Genomic DNA, 19,199 nt, shown 5'->3' on the forward strand with positions numbered 1-19,199 from the left:
TGCATGCTAATATTAAAATTAACTATATTTAAATTAAAATTGAAAGAATGATAAGCAAGAAAATTATTTTTTTAAAATAACATATTTACCATGTTTGTTGCCATAAATATAAAAGCAAAACAAACACGCCGTGTTTCCAACACTCACTCTCTCTCATGTACGTACTTGAGATTTGATTTCGTCTTTACATGTTTTACACATCCTATGTCAGTCAGTATACAATCTAAGATTACTTTGCCTATAAATACTACTCATAATGTCTTTCTTCATTCCTCATCTCTCCCAAATATACTCTGAATCCTGTAAGGCCAGCCAAACATGTTTAGAAATTTTACCCTTTTTTTAAAAGACATTTGAAGGAATAAAATAAAAGTTATGATGGTAATATAAAAAATAAATTAAATTAAATTCTATATATTCTAAACATGTTAATTCAATATATTTAGCAATACCAATTAATTTCAAATTAAACACAATTCAATTATAGTAGAAAATTAATTCCAAAAACCATATTAAAAATAGCTCTTGACATATTGTTTATATAACCATGATGTCATTTCATTCATTATCACCAAATATAATTAATAGTCATAGTTGATTGAAAAAATAAATTAATAGGTTTTGAGTTGCGTTGATTTGAGAGTGAAGAGTTCTAGAATTTATGGTTGTAATCTGGGCATGGTTTTATGAATTTACTTCTGTCATATTTGATGGCCTATAATTTAAGAAAAAAAAATAGATTTGGATCGGTTGCTCTGATACCATATCAATAATAAGAAGTAATTGTTTGTATCAAAATAATTCTTTCCTTTTTTTTATTGCATAGAAGGTTTATATATACATGTACAGGATCCTATTTATAAATGAAAAACTAAAAATAGAAATATACATAAAATCTTTCCTAAACTTATTCTTGATTTCTAATTTTTTTTATTTGTAATATTGTTAAATTAATTCTTGTCAACACTCTCTTCATTTTTTATTTATATCAACTAGTTAATCAAATCGAACCACACTTTGATGCATGCACATAGTTTAATCTACAAATAATGCGCCCATAATTTTCCACTGAAAGTGATTTAAACGGAGATATTTATTGCCTATTCCTTTCAGCAAAATCGTTTCCTTCTTGGAGGGTGTATGTGGTGTTTCTTTTGGAATTATTTTTGATGACTTTTCGGTGCAAAAGAACGAAAGGTGATCGTGGGATTCCCCTTTGCACGAAACAACCAATTTTGATTCGATCGGCTTCATATTGGCTCCCATTAAGAGATATATAATTTGCTAAAAAGAGATGTCACCCTTCTTACTAGTACATGAATATTCCCATTATGTCACCCTTCTTAACATGCTTCGTATAGATAATAGATATATAAATAATAGTGATTTTTTTTTTTCATTTTCGTAGGGATAATAAATTATTGCATCCGATTAAAAAAATTAGATGAGGAATTATTATATTCGAAGTCTGAAAATAGAAAAAAATAAAATTACTTAGGAATTCAATAATTCATTTTTTTTCATTTATTTTGAGGCGGAGGAAATTAATATGTGATTATTATGATTTCAATTTTTAAAATTAATTAGATGATAATCTATCACTCTCAATCCCAAAAACAAAGTGATCATAGTAGAAAACAAAGGAATTAATTACAAAATCTATGCTTTGAAATAAATGCTTTATTTTTTAATAAATTAAGAGATAAGTATAGTGATTTTTTTTTATTTTCATACGAATAATAAATTATTGCATCCGATTAAAAAAATTAGATGAGGAATTATTATGTTTGAAGTTTGAAAATAGGAAAAACAAAATTACTTAGAAATTCAATAATTAATTTGTATTTTTTTTCATTTATTTTGAGGCAGAGGAAATATATGTTTAATTTTTAATTTAAATTATATGAAGCAAATCAATCATATTATAAATTATTGTATAGTTCGTTTTATTTACCAATAAAGTAATTTTTTGTGACCCACTCTAATTTACTAATTTTTTTTCTATATTATAGAGTATGTGATATTAATCAACTTAGAACTTAACTAAGGTTAAGTCTTAAATAAAGTAAGTAAGTTCATCTAATTAAATCTATTATGATGTCAAAAACTATTTAAACTTTTTAAAATACTTAAAATAACAATGTTTTAACTATATTTTATAAAACATATTCAAATAATATTGTTTTAAATTTATCAATATCAATCTAAATTAACCCGTATATCTTTCAACTTGACCGGGTTATAACATTGATGGCAAGCCTCCATAAATTCCAAGTGGCATGAAAAGAATCATATTCACGTCTCTCTCCAAATCTGTTTCATGCGGGCATGGTTTCCACGCAACAAACGACATCCTTATGATTCTTATCGCATCATCCTATAAACCAGAAATTAATGGAAAAAAATAGCGGTCCCACCTAAAGTATGATAAGATCAGTATTCATCAAATACCATCCCCACCATTTCTTGGGCACACCCCACCATCCACATGATCTCTTTCTCTCTTACATCAATCTATTTTTTTTTTTGGATTTATAATAATAATAGTATTGGCCTCAAAACTTGCCTTTCTCCTCTGGTTAGCTGAACTTGACATGTTTTTGCCACACACCTTTTGCTAATGTTGTCTTTTTTTATCCTTCCACTATACATTCTATCTTAATTTGATCCTTATATTATTTTATACTTCAATATAACCCCTTAACAATTAATCCCTCGTAACTTCAATATACCATCTTGTTCAATAGATGGGATTAATTCATCAGTTTCAAGTAACATCTTCCAATATTTCTAGGAGTATAAAAATCTTCTAAAGGCTTACATGTTTTCATCACCAATAATATTTTATAATAAATATATATCACTTATTAATATCATACAAGAGATATTTGTTCATTGCTTAATGTTATGTAAGAATTATTTATCCTTTATTATTGATATAAAAAAGAAATGACTCTTTAGCTCATTCACTCCAGCAAAATGATAAGATCTAGAAGCTATAAATACTCATTAAACCATCCAGGTAAAAGATTTACAATCTTCATTCTTTATTGTATACATATTTTTTAATTATTTGTTTATATAATGTAATAGTTATTTTTTTTTATTTAAAATAGAATAAGGAAAAATGAAAAATCAAAGTATATAAATTGAAAGATTCATAAGCAAGAAAAGTTTTTTTTTTTTCAAAAAAGTACTACTGAAATAAGCATGATTAAAATTGGTCAAATAACTATTTAATTACTTTTAATACTAAAAGGATTGGTTAATTTAATAAAAATTAGCAAACCCTAAAACACTATTTAATCCATTTAGGAAATCAATATTATCGTAATATTTTTGAAAATGCTTTTTTGTTTGAAAATATATATATCAAAATAATATTTTTGTGTTTTTTTAAATTTATTTTTTAAAAAATTTCAATATTCTCATGTTCCTAATATGTTTTTGAAAATCAAATAACATTTTGATGTGTTGAAGTAAATAACACTCAGTTAACGCCGGACTAGCTACAAAGAAAGATCTCAACAAAAATGTTAAAGGAAATATTCGCAATTGAATAATTCAACCCTCAGTTACATACTCAGCACCACATGAAGATCAGACAATATCTATATATCCAAGTTCCGAAGACTTTTCTGGACCATTGCCTATTGCTTTCTGACCTTGATATAAAATTGACAGTACTTCACCACCTCTAACTTGAACTGGAGAGTCCCATTTTTACTGCAAGATCGGTTAGTACACTACAACAGCTAAGCACTGCACTCCTTCAGATTTTTCTTCGTACTAACACAAAAAACAAAACGAAGGTGGATGTTGCACGTGACCGCAGATTTATCCAGCAAAAATCTGTACCAAGGGTTGCATTGTTGTCTTTTGTTGGCATGGAGTTTTATAGATGACGAGGACGAGTGGTAAAGTCCCCAGCAACGTACGGTTCCCATCAGACGAGCTACAAAGGAAGTTCTAATTAGAGCATGAACTGTATCTGTTAGCTCAAAGACTTGCTGCAGAAATGTCAAATTTGGAAATTAATACTGCCGTGTTTCCAACGCTCACTCTTGTGTGGAAATATTTGCAAGTGAACCTTCAGTTCCATATATATTCAGCACCACAAGAAGAGTGGATAATATCTATACATCCAAGTTCCGAAGACTTGGAGGTCAAGGACAGAACAAATGAAGATTGGTTCTCCCTTGTTGATGCTGAAAGAGAAAGACCTTTGAGGACGACCAATCCCACAGCATCTTGTGGGCAAGAACCTTGGAACTCCATTCCTTGGTTCATCGTTGTACTCTGTTTTCCTGTAATGGTTCAGTATAATGTTATTCCTAAACATTCACTAAATATTCCGGTACGCTGCTCTGAAATTCCTTCAAGTCTAACTTGTAAAATAATAGTTTGAGCGGTTCTACACCACCATGCATATTTAGGAAACTTCAGCGACAGACTCTTAGTTTTGCATTTTAGAATGAACAATCGCATGAAAAACAAAAATTCTCCATGGTAATAAAAAGGTTTTGGTTTAAAACTTTCTCAAGCTTCATTCATTATTCCCAAGAGAAAGGAGATGAGTCAGCCTGTCGTCCCATGCAAAGGGGATTATTCCCACACCAACTGCATGACATGCAAAGGGGAGCCTAAAAGGAAGGGAAGAGGGAAGAAAAAGGACAGAAGGGCACAACTGATTTCAGCTGAAAATAATTATCCTTTTTCTTCCAACAACTTTCTATCCCCCACATGATTTTTAATAGTAAAAGGATTAATTAATTTAAAAAAAATTAACAACCCCTAAAAAGATATTTAATCCATTTAGAAAATTAATATTTTCATGTTTCTATTTTTATTATCATTAATGTTGCTACCCAATTTTTGACCCATGTTTTGATAAATTTTCAGAAAAATCCAAAAATAGCGAAAAAAACATTGAAAATCCCAAAAATACATTTTTTATACATTTGTATCGTTTTTAGCATTTTTAGCATCGTCTCAAAAGAATTTAAATTTTCAAAGACATTTGGAACGCGTTCAACTTTTCACGCGTCATTTTTAAAATCATTGATTTTCCGCATTGAGTCGATGTTGATATTTGCTCGCTTTCAAAAATACAAAAAATAAGAAAAATCAAAATTTACAAAAAAAAGAGGAAAAGAGAAGGAAAGGAAAAGTTGAGGGACTAGTTTGAAAACTTAGCAAAACTTTTCCTATAAATACCATGTTACACTGAATTTTCAGGGGGGGATTTTGAAATTAGGAGGAGACAACACAAAAGAGAAAAAACCCTAAAAATGACCTAAGCTTATCTTCTCCAAGGGGGTCGCCGCCGCCCCCAGCCCTAATTTTTTTCTTCTCTCCCAGCTGGTTCCACCAGCTGCTCCCCCCTCCGGTTCGTTGGTCCTCCTCCCAGCCAAAATCAAACCAAACAGCCCCTTTTGATTTTTTTTCTCTTCTCCCCCAACTGTACAGCCTCTCTCCGCCCCCCTTCCCACGGCTTGAATTTTTTTTCTCCTATAGCCCCTGCCATTTTCGGCTCTCCAGCATCTCCCCTGCATAAGCAGCAACAAACCCACAGCTCCCTCTCTTTCAAAACCAAACGGAGCAGCCACTCCCTTCTCCACGCCGTTTCACCATTTCCTTCCCCTCTCCACAGCTGCCCAACACCACTTCCTCCCTCTCGGCCACGACAGATTTTCCTTCTCCCATAGCCCGATCTTCTCCCCTCAACGGCGCCATCATCGTCCCTTTTTTTCAGCCGCTGACCAGCCATTTCAACCCGTTTTCTTCACCATCTCCTTCGGCCAAAAGACCCAACCCGAAGAGATTCACAGCTTCATCTCCTTCTTCATCAATTTTCTTCCCCTCTACACAGCCACTGCCCCATTCCAGCCGGCGCTCCATCTCCTCCACCAAGAGCAGCGGCAGCAGCACTCAGCAACAAGGCCAACCACCTCTGCCAACAACAGGAGCAAACACCACCGACGCGCCACCAGCCTCGACAGCTTCTCCTCCAACAGCAGCAACCCACAGACCCAGCCGTTCCTCAGCTCCACCACCAGATCTGTCGTCGGCAGAAGGAGCAGCCACTAGGAGGAAGCCGATTACAGACCCAAAGTTGAAGAGAACTGACCGGAGGAAACAGATCTAAAAACAGAACAAAATAAAATTGGATTGTTGTTGCGTTTTGTGTTTCTTTTTGCAGGTGACAGTGATTGGCACCACCGGCAGAGAAGAGGAGCAGAAGCTGAGCCGAACCCACCATTTTTCTGGCAAATCGCGGCGGCGCGCTGTCAGTGACGGTGGCGCGTTGCTCCACGCGCCGCCACTGTTCCAGCACTGTTGCTGCGATTCCAGAAGTGTTCCTCCGCAAATTCCTGGAGTTTTGGGGGACTATTTTGTAAATTTGGATTATTTAATATAATTTTTATTTAGTTTTGAATTTTTGTAATTTGTATTGTGGATGTAAAAAACAAAAAAGGAAAAGGAAAGGAAAAGAAAAAGAAAATATAGTGAAAGTGTATGGGTGTGTTTGTATTTGTTTTATGGATGTTTTATTTTTATTTAAGATAAAATTGTAAAGATTAAAGAAGAATTTAATATTTTGATTGGATCACGGTCAAGAATTATTAACTTACATGTAAGTTGTATTTCTAATATCCGATGAAAAGACAATTATTAAAACTTCTTTAACACATCAAAGTCACGAAGCAGCTTACCTCAGGTAGGGTGCGTTAGGGGTGCTAATACCTTCCCTAACCACAACCAGTCCCTTACTCGCGAATCTCTGACAAGACCAGTACATCCGGGTTTCCTAGTAACCCTCAATTAAATACTAGGTGGTGACTCCAACGAATCAATCAAATCAAACGAACATAAAGATACAATCGCCAGTCGATGCCGCGCGGATTGATTTTTGACGTGCGACAATTAATAAAATATATATTTGATATTGTGGTAGGTTTTGTTTTTTTTCATTGACTTGCTGCACATAACTCGCATAGACTTGATCTCAACAAAAATGTTAATTTCGGAAATTAATTAATATTGCCGTGATTCCAACACCGTTGTTTAGTCATCAAGTAATTAAGGGAGCAGATATTGCCTTGCGAGGAAATATTCGCAATTGAATAATTCAACCCTCAGTTCCATATTCAGCACCACATGAAGATCAGACAATATCCAAGTTCCGATCGACGACTTGGAGGTAACGGACAGATCACAAAATGAAGTGTTGAAGACCAATCCCACATTTCATCCAAGTTCCGATCTTGTTATAAATATTTCATAATTAATTAAATATTTCATATTTCCTAAATATTTATTTTTTTATATTTTTAGTATACTAATGTTAAAAAAAAAAATTAATATTAAATATATTTTTAATTAAAAAACACCTTAATTGTTACACACAAGGAGTACTTTTGGGCCAGGAGAAACGAGATATTAGCGCCCCCATTGCTTTGCGTAATTATTACTTTGCCAAGAAACAACAATTCAGTTTGCACAATTTGAAGTCAACAAGGAATATATATCTTGTTTAATATACTTTGCCGCGTTTCCAACACTCACTCTCTCTCATGTACGTACTTGAGATTTGATTTCGTCTTTACATGTTTTACACATCCTATGTCAGTCAGTATACAATCTAAGATTACTTTGTCTATAAATAATGTCTTTCTTCATTCCTCATCTCTCCCAAATATACTACGAACCCTGTAAGGCCAGCCAAACATGGGGTTTTCACCTATTTCATCTCTCTCTTTCTTTCTGTTTCTCTTCCACTTCCATTCAACAATTTCTTCATCTCATTTCTGTGCTCATGACCAAAGTCTTTCTTTGCTCCAATTCAAAGAGTCCTTTTCCATTCGTAGCTCTGCTTCAGATCGTTGCCAGCATCCCAAGACAGAGTCGTGGAAAGAGGGCACAGACTGCTGCTCGTGGGATGGGGTCACTTGTGACATGAAAACTGGGCATGTCACTGGACTGGACCTTGCTTGCAGCATGCTTTACGGCACCCTCCATCCCAATAGCACCCTCTTCTCCCTGCATCATCTTCAACAGCTCGACCTCTCTGACAATGATTTCAATAGCTCCCATATTTCTTCTCGATTTGGCCAGTTTTCCAATCTGACACTTCTTAACCTAAATTACTCAATCTTTGCAGGTCAAGTTCCGTCGGAAATAACTCACCTCTCCAAATTGGTTTCACTTGATCTCTCTCAGAATGACGATCTGAGTCTAGAACCAATTTCTTTTGACAAGCTTGTTCGAAACCTAACCAATCTTAGAGAACTCGATTTGAGTGATGTAAACATGCCACTACTTGTGCCCAGTTCCTTGATGAATCTGTCCTCTTCTCTGTCATCACTGAAACTCAATTACTGTGGATTGCAAGGAAAACTCCTATCCTCAATGGGGAAATTTAAGCACCTGCAGTACTTGGATCTTGGAGGGAACAATCTTACTGGTTCAATTCCATATGATTTTGAGCAACTCACTGAGTTGGTTTCACTTGATCTCTCTATAAACTTCTATCTAAGTCTAGAACCAATTTTTTTTGACAAGATTGTTCAAAACCTAACCAGGCTAAGAGATCTCATTTTGGGTTATGTAAATATGTCTTTGGTTGCACCTAGTTCCTTGACGAATCTGTCCTCTTCTTTGTCATCTCTTTCCCTTTGGGGTTGTGGATTGCAGGGGAAATTCCCGGGTTACATCTTTCTCCTCCCAAACCTTGAATCACTGGATCTATCATACAACGATGGCCTCACTGGCTTGTTTCCTTCGACCAATTTGAGTAATGTCCTCTCTCGGTTGGATCTTTCTAATACAAGAATTTCAGTTTATTTAGAAAACGACTTAATCAGTAATCTAAAGTCATTAGAATATATGTCTCTTCGTAATTGTAACATTATAATGTCAGATATAGCCCTGCTTAGTAATCTCACACAGCTCATCAATTTAGACCTCTCAAGTAACAATTTTAGCGGTCAGATCCCATCATCATTTGGTAATCTCACACAGCTCACCTATTTAGATCTCGCAAGTAACAATTTTAGCGGTCAAATTCCAGATTCTTTGGGTAGCCTAGTCAATCTTTCATATTTAGTTTTATCAAATAATCAACTAGTAGGCCGTATCCATTCTCAATTAAATACCCTTTCAAATCTACAATATCTATATTTATCCAATAACTTGTTCAATGGAACAATACCATCCTTTTTGTTTGCTCTTCCTTCTTTACAATATCTTGACCTTCATAACAATAATCTCATAGGCAATATAAGTGAACTCCAACACGATTCTTTGGAATACCTTGATTTGAGTAATAACCACTTGCATGGTCCAATCCCAAGTTCGATTTTCAAACAAGAGAACTTGCGAGTCCTTATTCTTGCGTCCAATAGTAAATTGACAGGTGAGATTTCTTCTTCTATTTGCAAGCTGAGATACCTTCGGGTCATGGACTTGTCCAACAGCAGCTTTAGTGGTTCTATGCCACTATGTTTGGGGAACTTCAGCAACATGCTCTCGGTATTGCATCTAGGCATGAACAATCTTCAAGGCACCATCCCTTCAACATTTTCAAAGGATAATAGCTTGGAATATCTCAACCTCAATGGAAATGAATTAGAAGGGAAAATATCACCGTCTATCATCAACTGCACAATGTTGGAAGTGCTTGATCTTGGCAACAACAAGATTGAGGATGCATTTCCCTACTTTCTAGAAACGCTTCCAAAGCTGCAAATTCTTGTCCTAAAATCGAATAAACTCCAAGGTTTTGTGAAGGGTCCAACTGCACATAATTCCTTCTCTAAATTACAGATTCTTGACATCTCTGACAATGGTTTTAGTGGGTCATTGCCAATTGGGTATTTCAATAGTCTTGAAGCAATGATGGCCTCAGATCAAAACATGATTTACATGAAAGCAACAAATTACTCTAGCTATGTCTATTCCATAGAAATGACATGGAAAGGTGTAGAAATTGAGTTTCCAAAGATACAAAGTACCATCAGAATACTTGATTTGTCAAAAAACAATTTCACTGGAGAGATTCCAAAGGTGATCGGAAAGCTTAAAGCACTCCAACAACTCAACCTTTCTCATAATTCCCTTACAGGTCATATCCAATCATCATTAGGAAATTTGACCAATTTGGAATCATTAGATCTATCTTCAAATTTGCTTACCGGAAGGATTCCAACGCAGCTGGGGGGTCTAACATTTCTTGCAATCCTAAACCTTTCACATAACCAGCTCGAGGGGCGTATACCAAGTGGAGAGCAGTTCAACACCTTTAATCCAAGCTCATTTGAAGGAAACTTGGGTTTATGTGGATTTCAAGTACTAAAAGAATGCTACGGTGACGAGGCACCATCATTGCTGCCATCAAGCTTTGATGAAGGAGATGGTTCAACATTGTTTGAAGATGGATTTAGATGGAAAGCTGTGACAATGGGGTATGGATGTGGGTTTGTGTTTGGAGTTGCAACGGGATACATCGTGTTTAGAACGAAAAAACCTTCATGGTTTTTTAGGATGGTTGAAGATATATGGAATCTCAAGATCAAGAAAAAAAAAAAGAAGAATGTTAGCAGATATGGTGCTAGAAGAAACTAAATAATTCAATTGATATTTTCAAGTAAGTTTTGCAAGCATTTGAGTTTTCGGATTTAATGTTCACAGTTTATGTTAGGCTATATTTTCTCTACAATTTATTTGATCAGTCTTACCTTTCTAATTTTGCAGTACAAACAAGATATCAAGTGGATTTGACATTAAAACAACACTAAGGTGGCAGATTCATCGTATTGGATTCCCTTTCCCTTTTTCTTTTTTTTACTTTCAAGGTTACTTTTACGAAAAAGATTCCATGTATGTAAATAGGTCAAGCAAGCAATAGTTTGTGTTAACTATAAAATCATTTATGTTTTATTGAGTTATGAACATTTCCTTATTCTTGGTCACTTAAATAAATCTCCCTTTCTGGGGGTATTTTGAGATTTAGAGAGTTATGAACAGATTGCTTTACAAACCTACGAGTGCAAGCAAATTAAAACAATTGTTATAAAGTTAAAAGAACAACACTCGACTGACTGATGGATTTAGTTCTTATAACAGCAGCAATATTTACAAGCAAAATAGAGCAATTCTGATAACTTGTAAGTCATAAATAACTATTAAAAAGTGTAACAAGCCCATCTCAACAGGCACAACTCTTACACAGAGCCAAAATCAGTCAACATTGATGATTTAGAAAATCAAGATAGGTATTGATACCATGTTAAGAGCTCTAGGCTACAGCAAATCTACAATCCTAAGTCGCCTAAAAACAACATATTCTACTTAGAACATTTCAGAATAGGAAAAACATTAAAATAATTTAAAATACAATTTCTCATGGCCTGACATTAAGAAAAAACAGATGAATATTTCAAGGGTCTTGATTATCCAACTGAAGATTCAAGATTTGAGATACTGCGAGTTTAGAGAGCTTATTAGTTGCGGCTTGAACCTGATAGTCATCTGACTGCCTTGGCCACTCATTTCCAGCAACCCTAGTCTTAGTTGATGTGCCAAGAACTCTCTGCAAGTCTGACTACGACAATGGCCTTGAACCTGATAGTCATCTGAGGTGCCTGAGAAAGAATCACGATGTAGAAACTCAATAAAGGGTTAAAAAATCGACAACAAGCTCAAACAATGGAAAGATAAAATCCTCATGGTAATATTTTTGACACCAATAGCTATCCCTTGTAGTCCATAAAAACACTTTGTTTAATTTCTCAGAGTTCTCATGAGGGATACATAAAAATACCACACAACAACAAAAATACCAATATTGCGATCATTTTGCAATCTCATTCATCGGAGTAAGATCCATTAGATAAGCAAGCTACATTGCCTAATTTTTTTAAGTTAATAGAGCATCAAACAAAATCTTGCTGCTAATAAAGATCTTCAATAAGGACAAGTTAGGAATGTTCAATCTTAGTTAGGAATGTTCACAAAGTGCTACCTTGCTTTCATTATCAGAGTGAAACTAAATTTTCCTCAACATGATCGGTGGGTGACAGCAAGTTCTAGAATAACAAGGCAATAATTTTAAATCATTATTTTGCTAAATGCAAGACAAAGCTCAAGCACATGAGGCAATTCAAATGCGATCTATACTCACCAAGATTTTGTGCATTGCCCACTTGCTCATCAGATTAGAGATCCTCACATTTATACAAACAACTCCAGACTCTTTGGCAATAGCTGATGTAAAGCATGGTCTTCCCGGTGCCTGGAGGTCCATATAACAATATCCCTTTTTGTGGACCAAGAAGTTTCCCATGTGAGAAGAGCTCAGGTTTCTGCAGAGGAAGAATCACCAGTTCATACAAACCTTGCTTGATAGATTTCAATCCTCCAATTGATTCTAAACCAACCATAAATTCTAAACCCTCTATTCCAATCAATTATATTTTCAACATGAGAACATGGCCACATTGGATAGTGTTTAGGAGTTAGGCTTGATTATTACAAAGCAGTTCAAATCTTCCACAAAGCAATGGCAATCAGAAGGTTTCATAATTAAGAAGTTGGTTTTTTATCCAAATTTCATCATGCATAGAAAGAACTAATATCTATATTTGCCGGTTATTGTCATCATATTGGTTCAAGGCCAAGTCTTCAAATTTAATTTCTTCCAACAATGGACCTGCCCCAGTCAGTCATTGGAGTAAGATTCATTAGATAAGCAAGCTACAGTGCCCTGTTTTTAAAGTTAATAGAGCATCCAACAAAATCTTGCCGCTAATAAAGATCTTCAATAAGGACAATCTAGGAATGTTCAATCTTAGTTAAGAATGTTCACAAAGTACTACCTTGCTTCCATTATCAGAGAGGTCCATATAACAATACCCCCTTTGTGGACCAAGAAGCTTCCCGTGTGAGAAGAGCTCAGGTTTTCCGCAGAGGACGAATCACGAGTTCATACAAAGCTTGCTTGATAGATTCCAATCCTCCAATTGATTCAAATTCCACATCTATGTGAAATAAATTGCAGCATATTAATAAACCATTAAACCAGCCATAAATCCTAAAGCCTCTATTCCAATCAATTATATTTTCAACATGAGAACATGGCCACATTGGATAGTGTTTAGAGGATAGGCTTGATTGTTACAAAGCAGTTTAAATCTTCCACAAAGTAATTGTAATCAGAAGATTTCATAATTGCAAAGTTGGTTTTCGAATCCAATTTCATCGGGTATAGAAAGAAATAATATCTATATTTGCCAGTTACAGCCATCATATTGGTTCAAGGCCCCGTCTTCAAATTTAATTTCTTCCAACTATGAACCTGTCCAAGTCAGTCACGCAAAAGGCTATTACTGAATGTAGCAGCCATCAGCATTCTCATAGTATCATTTTCAAAAAAGGTGGACTCGCATAATTGTAACTAATCATGTGCCATTAGTTTATGATATAGCAGAGACTCGAATCTACTCCATATGATGGATATTTTCATGTATTCAGTTGACATTAGAAACTCCGAGTATTTGTTGCATGGTAGCAGCCAACAAAGTATGGACAACCTAGAAAACAAGTGGCACATTTGAAGACGCCAAGAAATATTATAACTATCTATGGTTGTATAAACAATGACAATAGTACTATAACACCAACCCAGAGGTCTCCAGTTTCCACCAACCCAAAACAACTCCATCTACCCAACAAAACTTGAAATTCAATCATATCCCATTCAGCATGAGCAATCACTCCCCAACATCCCCAAAACTGATCGAAGCACCTATCTTCACCAAAACACCCTGATTCCCTGCAATAACCCACTAAACCACACACATCCCTCATTGCAGTCTTAACCTCATCCCATTATCACACAAATTTCAAACTTCTTGCAGATAAATGACAACTCAAGCATGCTATATCACAACCCAGAGGCCTAAGCTCCAACCCACCAGTTCAAAAGTTCAACAAACAACTCAATTTGAAATAAACTTAGTTTCAGCGACCACAAAGCAACTCCATTCATCCCAGAAAAACTGGAAATTTAATCCCATCCCATTCAGCACAAGCAATCACTCCCCTATATCCCAAACATCGGTTAAAGCACCTATCTACACTAAAACAACCAAATCCCCCCCAATCCTTATTCCCTACAATAAACCACCCACATCCCTCATTGCAATATCAACCTCAACCCCACCTATCACACACAAAACTCAAACTTTTACAGATAAATGACAATTCAAGCATCTAATAAAACCAATAGCACATAATAAAAACAAAGCCTTTATGCCATTAACTAACCCTATTATCCAAATTCACAAAATTCTTCGTTCCATTATCTGACCATATAACCAAAATTCACAAAATCCTCCAGAAAACAATGAACCAAAACAAACCCTAAATTCCGATAAATTACCCCTAGAACCAAGATTCACAGAATCCTTCAAGAAACAAAAAAGAAAAACAAATCAAAAAATGCAAAAAAATCCAAACTTTTCAACAAAAACAGAGACCTTGACACACACTTCATAAGGGTTTGTTTAGATAAGGTGACGACCCAAACGCTTGGTAATTTCCTTCTTCTGTTCAAGGGCTTTCTATGATGCTCCACGATTCGGGTCAAGTTTCCTGAGCCCAGCAAACAATACCAAATAACTTAAAGCTGCACTTGCTGCATTTAACACTAGTTCTTGCAAAAAACTTGGTTTCTGAAGAGCCCCCAATAGATGATATTAAGGTTTTTTTATGTAAAAATTAATAAAGGAAAAAGGAGTAAGATTTATTGAAGTAATGTTGTGTTTAGTAGTCTTTTTATTGTTTTTGAGTTTTGGGAGTTCTTGGGGAGTAAGGAAGGAGGAGTGAGAGAGAGGGGTTTCTGAATTTTGTATTTGTGTTTTAAAGTACAATAATGTCCTTGGTTTGGAGTTCCTTTTGGGTGGTCTGTTGGGGTTGTGTTGTAAATTTATGTGCTGGAGACCAGATGGCGGTGGTTAGGGTTTGGACTTAGCAGGGGTGAGCATTTTCGGTTCAGTTTTTATCTAAAAAAGTAACCAAAATAAAATTTAAAAAAACTCAAAAATTCAAACCGGAACCAGATCAAACCGACCGGCTTTAATTCGGTTTTTTAATAGAAAAACCAGAAAACCTGTATAATTTTTTTGGGCTTTTTTGGGCTTTCTAATTAGGCTTATAATTAATGTTAATATTATCTAATTTTGTTACAAGATTCTATAATATATTTAATATTTTTTGTCATTGAATATTCATTTATATTAAATTATTAGTGTTAATATTGTGTTTAATATGTTGCAAGTCTTTCTAATATTTGTGTTTTAGACTCCTCTTACATCATGTTTAAATAACACACACACCAAGTTAAAATTTAAATTACAAAGCATTGCTTTCAAAAAGGCTTAAAAAGAAACAACAAATAACTTTGCTGTAAAAAATAAGATGACAAGAACATTGCACTTTGATTCCTTAATACCATTGATATCAAAACCTGGAAATCAAAATCTAAAATTATAACATGATAAAATAAATTATATGCAAAAATAAAAATTAGTATTTTACCATCAAAGTCACTTTTAAACTAATTATCATTCATTGTTAGATGTAACTTTCCATCAAATTCTACAAAATAAAAAATTAGACATGTTAGATGATTGCAAACGATTTAATTAATAAATCACAAAATAAAAGTTACAAGTTTATAAAAAAGAATTACCTGACTCAAGGCACTGTTCTCTTTTCATAAAATAAAAAAAAAATTCAGTTTTCAGAATCGATAAATTACAGACATCACGTTGCTTCCTCTTACAGATCAAACACAACAATGAAAGGCACTAAGCCACTAACTAAGCTTAGACACCTCATTAAAGTAACCTTTTGGCATGATAATAGTCCTGTTACCATGTTAATTGTAAGCCCCTAGAAAGGAGGTCATTCAAAATTTGACAGCAAGTGCCGGCAAGATTATACAGAATATAATCAAAATATTAATCCATATTCCCAGAATCCACAGAATATACAGAATACAACCAAAATATTGATCTGCAAAATACAGCCAAAATATTAATCACAGAATCCATATTCCCAGAATCCACAAAATACAACCAAAATATTAATCACAGATTTTTTAATGCATAAAAAAATCACAAAATACAACCAAAACATTGTTGGTAAATTAATCACAGATGCAATTTTACAAGTGAAATGTCGGGACAATAACATTTTACAAGTGGGTAAGGACTACAAGCTGTTAAGAAGCCTAAGATTTATTAATTGGATCTCTGGTGGACAAAAAAAAGAGTGTTAATTATTGCATCAACTGGTAAGAGACTAAGAGTAAATTAGGGGGAGAAAGATAATATTTATTTTCAAATCATATTACTTGTATTTCATAATATATACATATAAAATTATAAATGTTCTATCGACTCGAAATCTTGAATTAACCAGCTCTCTTTTATGGTTTGGTTTCTGAGAGCTATCATCTATTTTGTGGGTAATATAAAGTATGTCAATGCTATAAAAAAAAAAAATGTATTGCATCCTGAATTCCAAATTAAGACTCACCGTATATTAATCTAGATTCCATTATTTTTTCATTGCTACTGCCTACTCATGAACTTAATAAAACACGAATTCATTACCATATTATCTTTCTCAGCAAAGAAAAACACGTTGTCTGTTCAAAACCTAACCAAGCTAAGAGATCTCAATTTGGGTTCTGTAAATATTTCTTTGGTTGCACCAAATTCCTTGACGAATCTGTTCTCTTCTTTGTCATCTCTTTCCCTCAGTGGTTGTGGATTGCAGGGGAAGTTCCCGGGTAACAACTTTCTCCTCCCAAACCTTGAATCACTGGATCTGTCATACAACGAAGGCCTCACTGGCTCTTTTCCTTCGTCCAGTTTGAGTAATGTCCTCTCTTGGTTGGATCTTTCTGATACAAGAATTTCAGTTTATTTAGAAAACGACTTAATCAGTAATCTAAAGTCATTAGAATATATGTCTCTTCGTAATTGTAACATTATAAGGTCAGATCTGGCTCTGCTTGGTAATCTCACACAGCTCACCTATTTAGATCTCTCAAGTAACAATTTTAGTGGTCAGATCCCGTCATTACTTGGAAACCTTGTACAGCTTCGTAGCTTGTTTCTCGGTTCCAATAAATTTATGGGTCAAGTTCCAGATTCTTTGAGTAGCTTGGTCAATCTTTCATATTTAGATTTATCAAATAATCAACTAGTAGGCGTTATCCATTCTCAATTAAATACCCTTTCAAATCTACGATCTCTATATTTATCCAATAACTTGTTCAATGGAACAATACCATCCTTTTTGTTTGCTCTTCCTTCTTTAGATGATCTTGACCTTCATAACAATAATTTCATAGGTAATATAAGTGAACTCCAACACGATTCATTAAGATTCCTTGATTTGAGCAGCAACCACTTGCGTGGTCCAATCCCAAGTTCGATTTTCAAACAAGAGAACTTGACAACCCTTATTCTTGCGTCCAATAGTAATTTGACAGGTGAGATTTCTTCTTATATTTGCAAGCTGAGATTCCTTCGGGTCCTAGACTTGTCCACCACCAGCTTGAGTGGTTCTATGCCACAATGTTTGGGGAACTTCAGCAGCATGCTCTCGGTATTGCATCTAGGCATGAACAATCTTCAAGGCACTATCCCTTCAACATTTACAAAGGACAATAGCTTGAAATATCTCAACCTCAATGGAAATGAATTCGAAGGGAAAATACCATCGTCTATCAACAACTGTGCAATGTTGGAAGTTCTTGATCTTGGCAACAATAAGATTGAGGATACATTTCCCTACTTTCTAGAAACGCTTCCAAAGCTCCAAATTCTTGTCCTAAAATCCAATAAACTCCAAGGTTTTGTGAAGGGTCCGACTGCATATAATTCCTTCTCTAAATTACGGATTCTTGACATCTCTGACAACAATTTTAGTGGGCCATTGCCAACTGGGTATTTCAATAGTCTTGAAGCGATGATGGCCTCGGATCAGAACATGATTTATATGAGGGCAACAAATTACACTGGCTATGTCTATTCCATAAAAATGACATGGAAAGGTGTAGAAATTGAGTTTATGAAGATCCGAAGTACTATCAGAGTGCTTGATTTGTCAAATAACAATTTCACCGGAGAGATTCCAAAAGTGATAGGAAAGCTTAAAGCACTCCAACAGCTCAACCTTTCTCATAATTCCCTTATAGGTCATATCCAATCATCATTAGAAAAATTGACTAATTTGGAATCATTAGATCTATCTTCAAATTTGCTTACCGGAAGGATTCCAACGCAGCTGGGGGATCTAACATTTCTTGCAATCCTAAACCTTTCACATAACCAACTCGAGGGGCCCATACCAAGTGGAGAGCAGTTCAACACCTTTGATGCAAGCTCATTTGAAGGAAACTTGGGTTTATGTGGATCTCAAGTACTAAAACAATGTTACGGTGATGAGGCACCATCATTACCGCCATCAAGCTTTGACGAAGGAGATGATTCAACATTGTTTGGAGAAGGATTTGGATGGAAAGCTGTGACAGTGGGGTATGGATGCGGGTTTGTGTTTGGAGTTGCAACGGGATACGTTGTGTTTAGAACAAAAAAGCCTTTATGGTTTCTTAGGATGGTTGAAGATAAATGGAATCTCCAGAGCAAAAAAACAAAGAAGAATGCTGGCAGATATGGTGCTAGAAGAAACTAAATAATGCAATTGATATTTTCAAGTAAGTTTTGCAAGCATTGAGTTTTCAAATTTTATATTCACAGTTCTTGTTAGGCTATCTTTTCTCTACAATTTATTTGATCAGTGTTACCATTCTAATTTTGCAGTACAAACAAGATATTATGTTGATTTCACACGGAAACAACATCAAGGTTAATTGGGTGGCAGATTCATAGTATTGGATTCCCTTTACTCTCTTTTTTTTCCATCAAGGTTAATTGGGTGTTACTTCTATGAAAAAGATTCCATGTATGCAAGCAATAGTTTGTGTAAACTATAAAATCATTTATGTTTTAGGTCCTTTTGATGTGTTCATTTCCTTATTCTTAATCACTTAAATCAATCTCCCTTTCTTGGAGTATTTTAAATTTTATAAGAATTAAAGCAATTCTGTTCTCACAACA

The 19,199-nt window shown here is 34.7% G+C and overlaps 2 protein-coding genes across 4 annotated transcripts in view; both read left to right on the top strand.

Annotated features, from left to right (window-relative positions):
• The window catches only part of LOC18110779 (receptor-like protein 9DC3), a 46,183-nt gene extending 35,174 nt beyond the window's left edge, over positions 1-11,009 (top strand). The window contains exons 2-3 of one of the 3 annotated variants that reach the window (XM_052445970.1): positions 8,191-10,648; positions 10,756-11,009. In XM_052445970.1, the coding sequence (XP_052301930.1) occupies positions 8,191-10,626 (2,436 nt within the window). In that variant the 3' untranslated portion in view covers positions 10,627-10,648; positions 10,756-11,009. Of the gene's footprint in view, positions 1-8,164; positions 10,649-10,755 lie in introns of all 3 variants that reach the window. The other 2 variants (XM_052445971.1, XM_052445972.1) reach the window with 2 other exon arrangements.
• Positions 11,010-17,040: 6,031 nt separating this feature from the next.
• On the top strand, positions 17,041-18,774 carry LOC18110777 (receptor-like protein 9DC3). Its single transcript, XM_024592974.2, has one exon. The coding sequence runs from the start codon at positions 17,041-17,043 to the stop codon at positions 18,772-18,774; it is 1,734 nt and encodes a 577-aa protein (XP_024448742.1).
• Positions 18,775-19,199: the final 425 nt, after the last annotated feature.

This window comes from Populus trichocarpa, chromosome 12, assembly GCF_000002775.5.
Source record: "Populus trichocarpa isolate Nisqually-1 chromosome 12, P.trichocarpa_v4.1, whole genome shotgun sequence".
Classification (NCBI taxonomy): domain Eukaryota; kingdom Viridiplantae; phylum Streptophyta; class Magnoliopsida; order Malpighiales; family Salicaceae; genus Populus; species Populus trichocarpa.

Excerpts from the sequence above, each read along its gene's own strand:
- LOC18110777 (XM_024592974.2), top strand. The coding sequence starts at position 17,041 with ATGTCTCTTCGTAATTGTAACATTATAAGGTCAGATCTGGCTCTGCTT.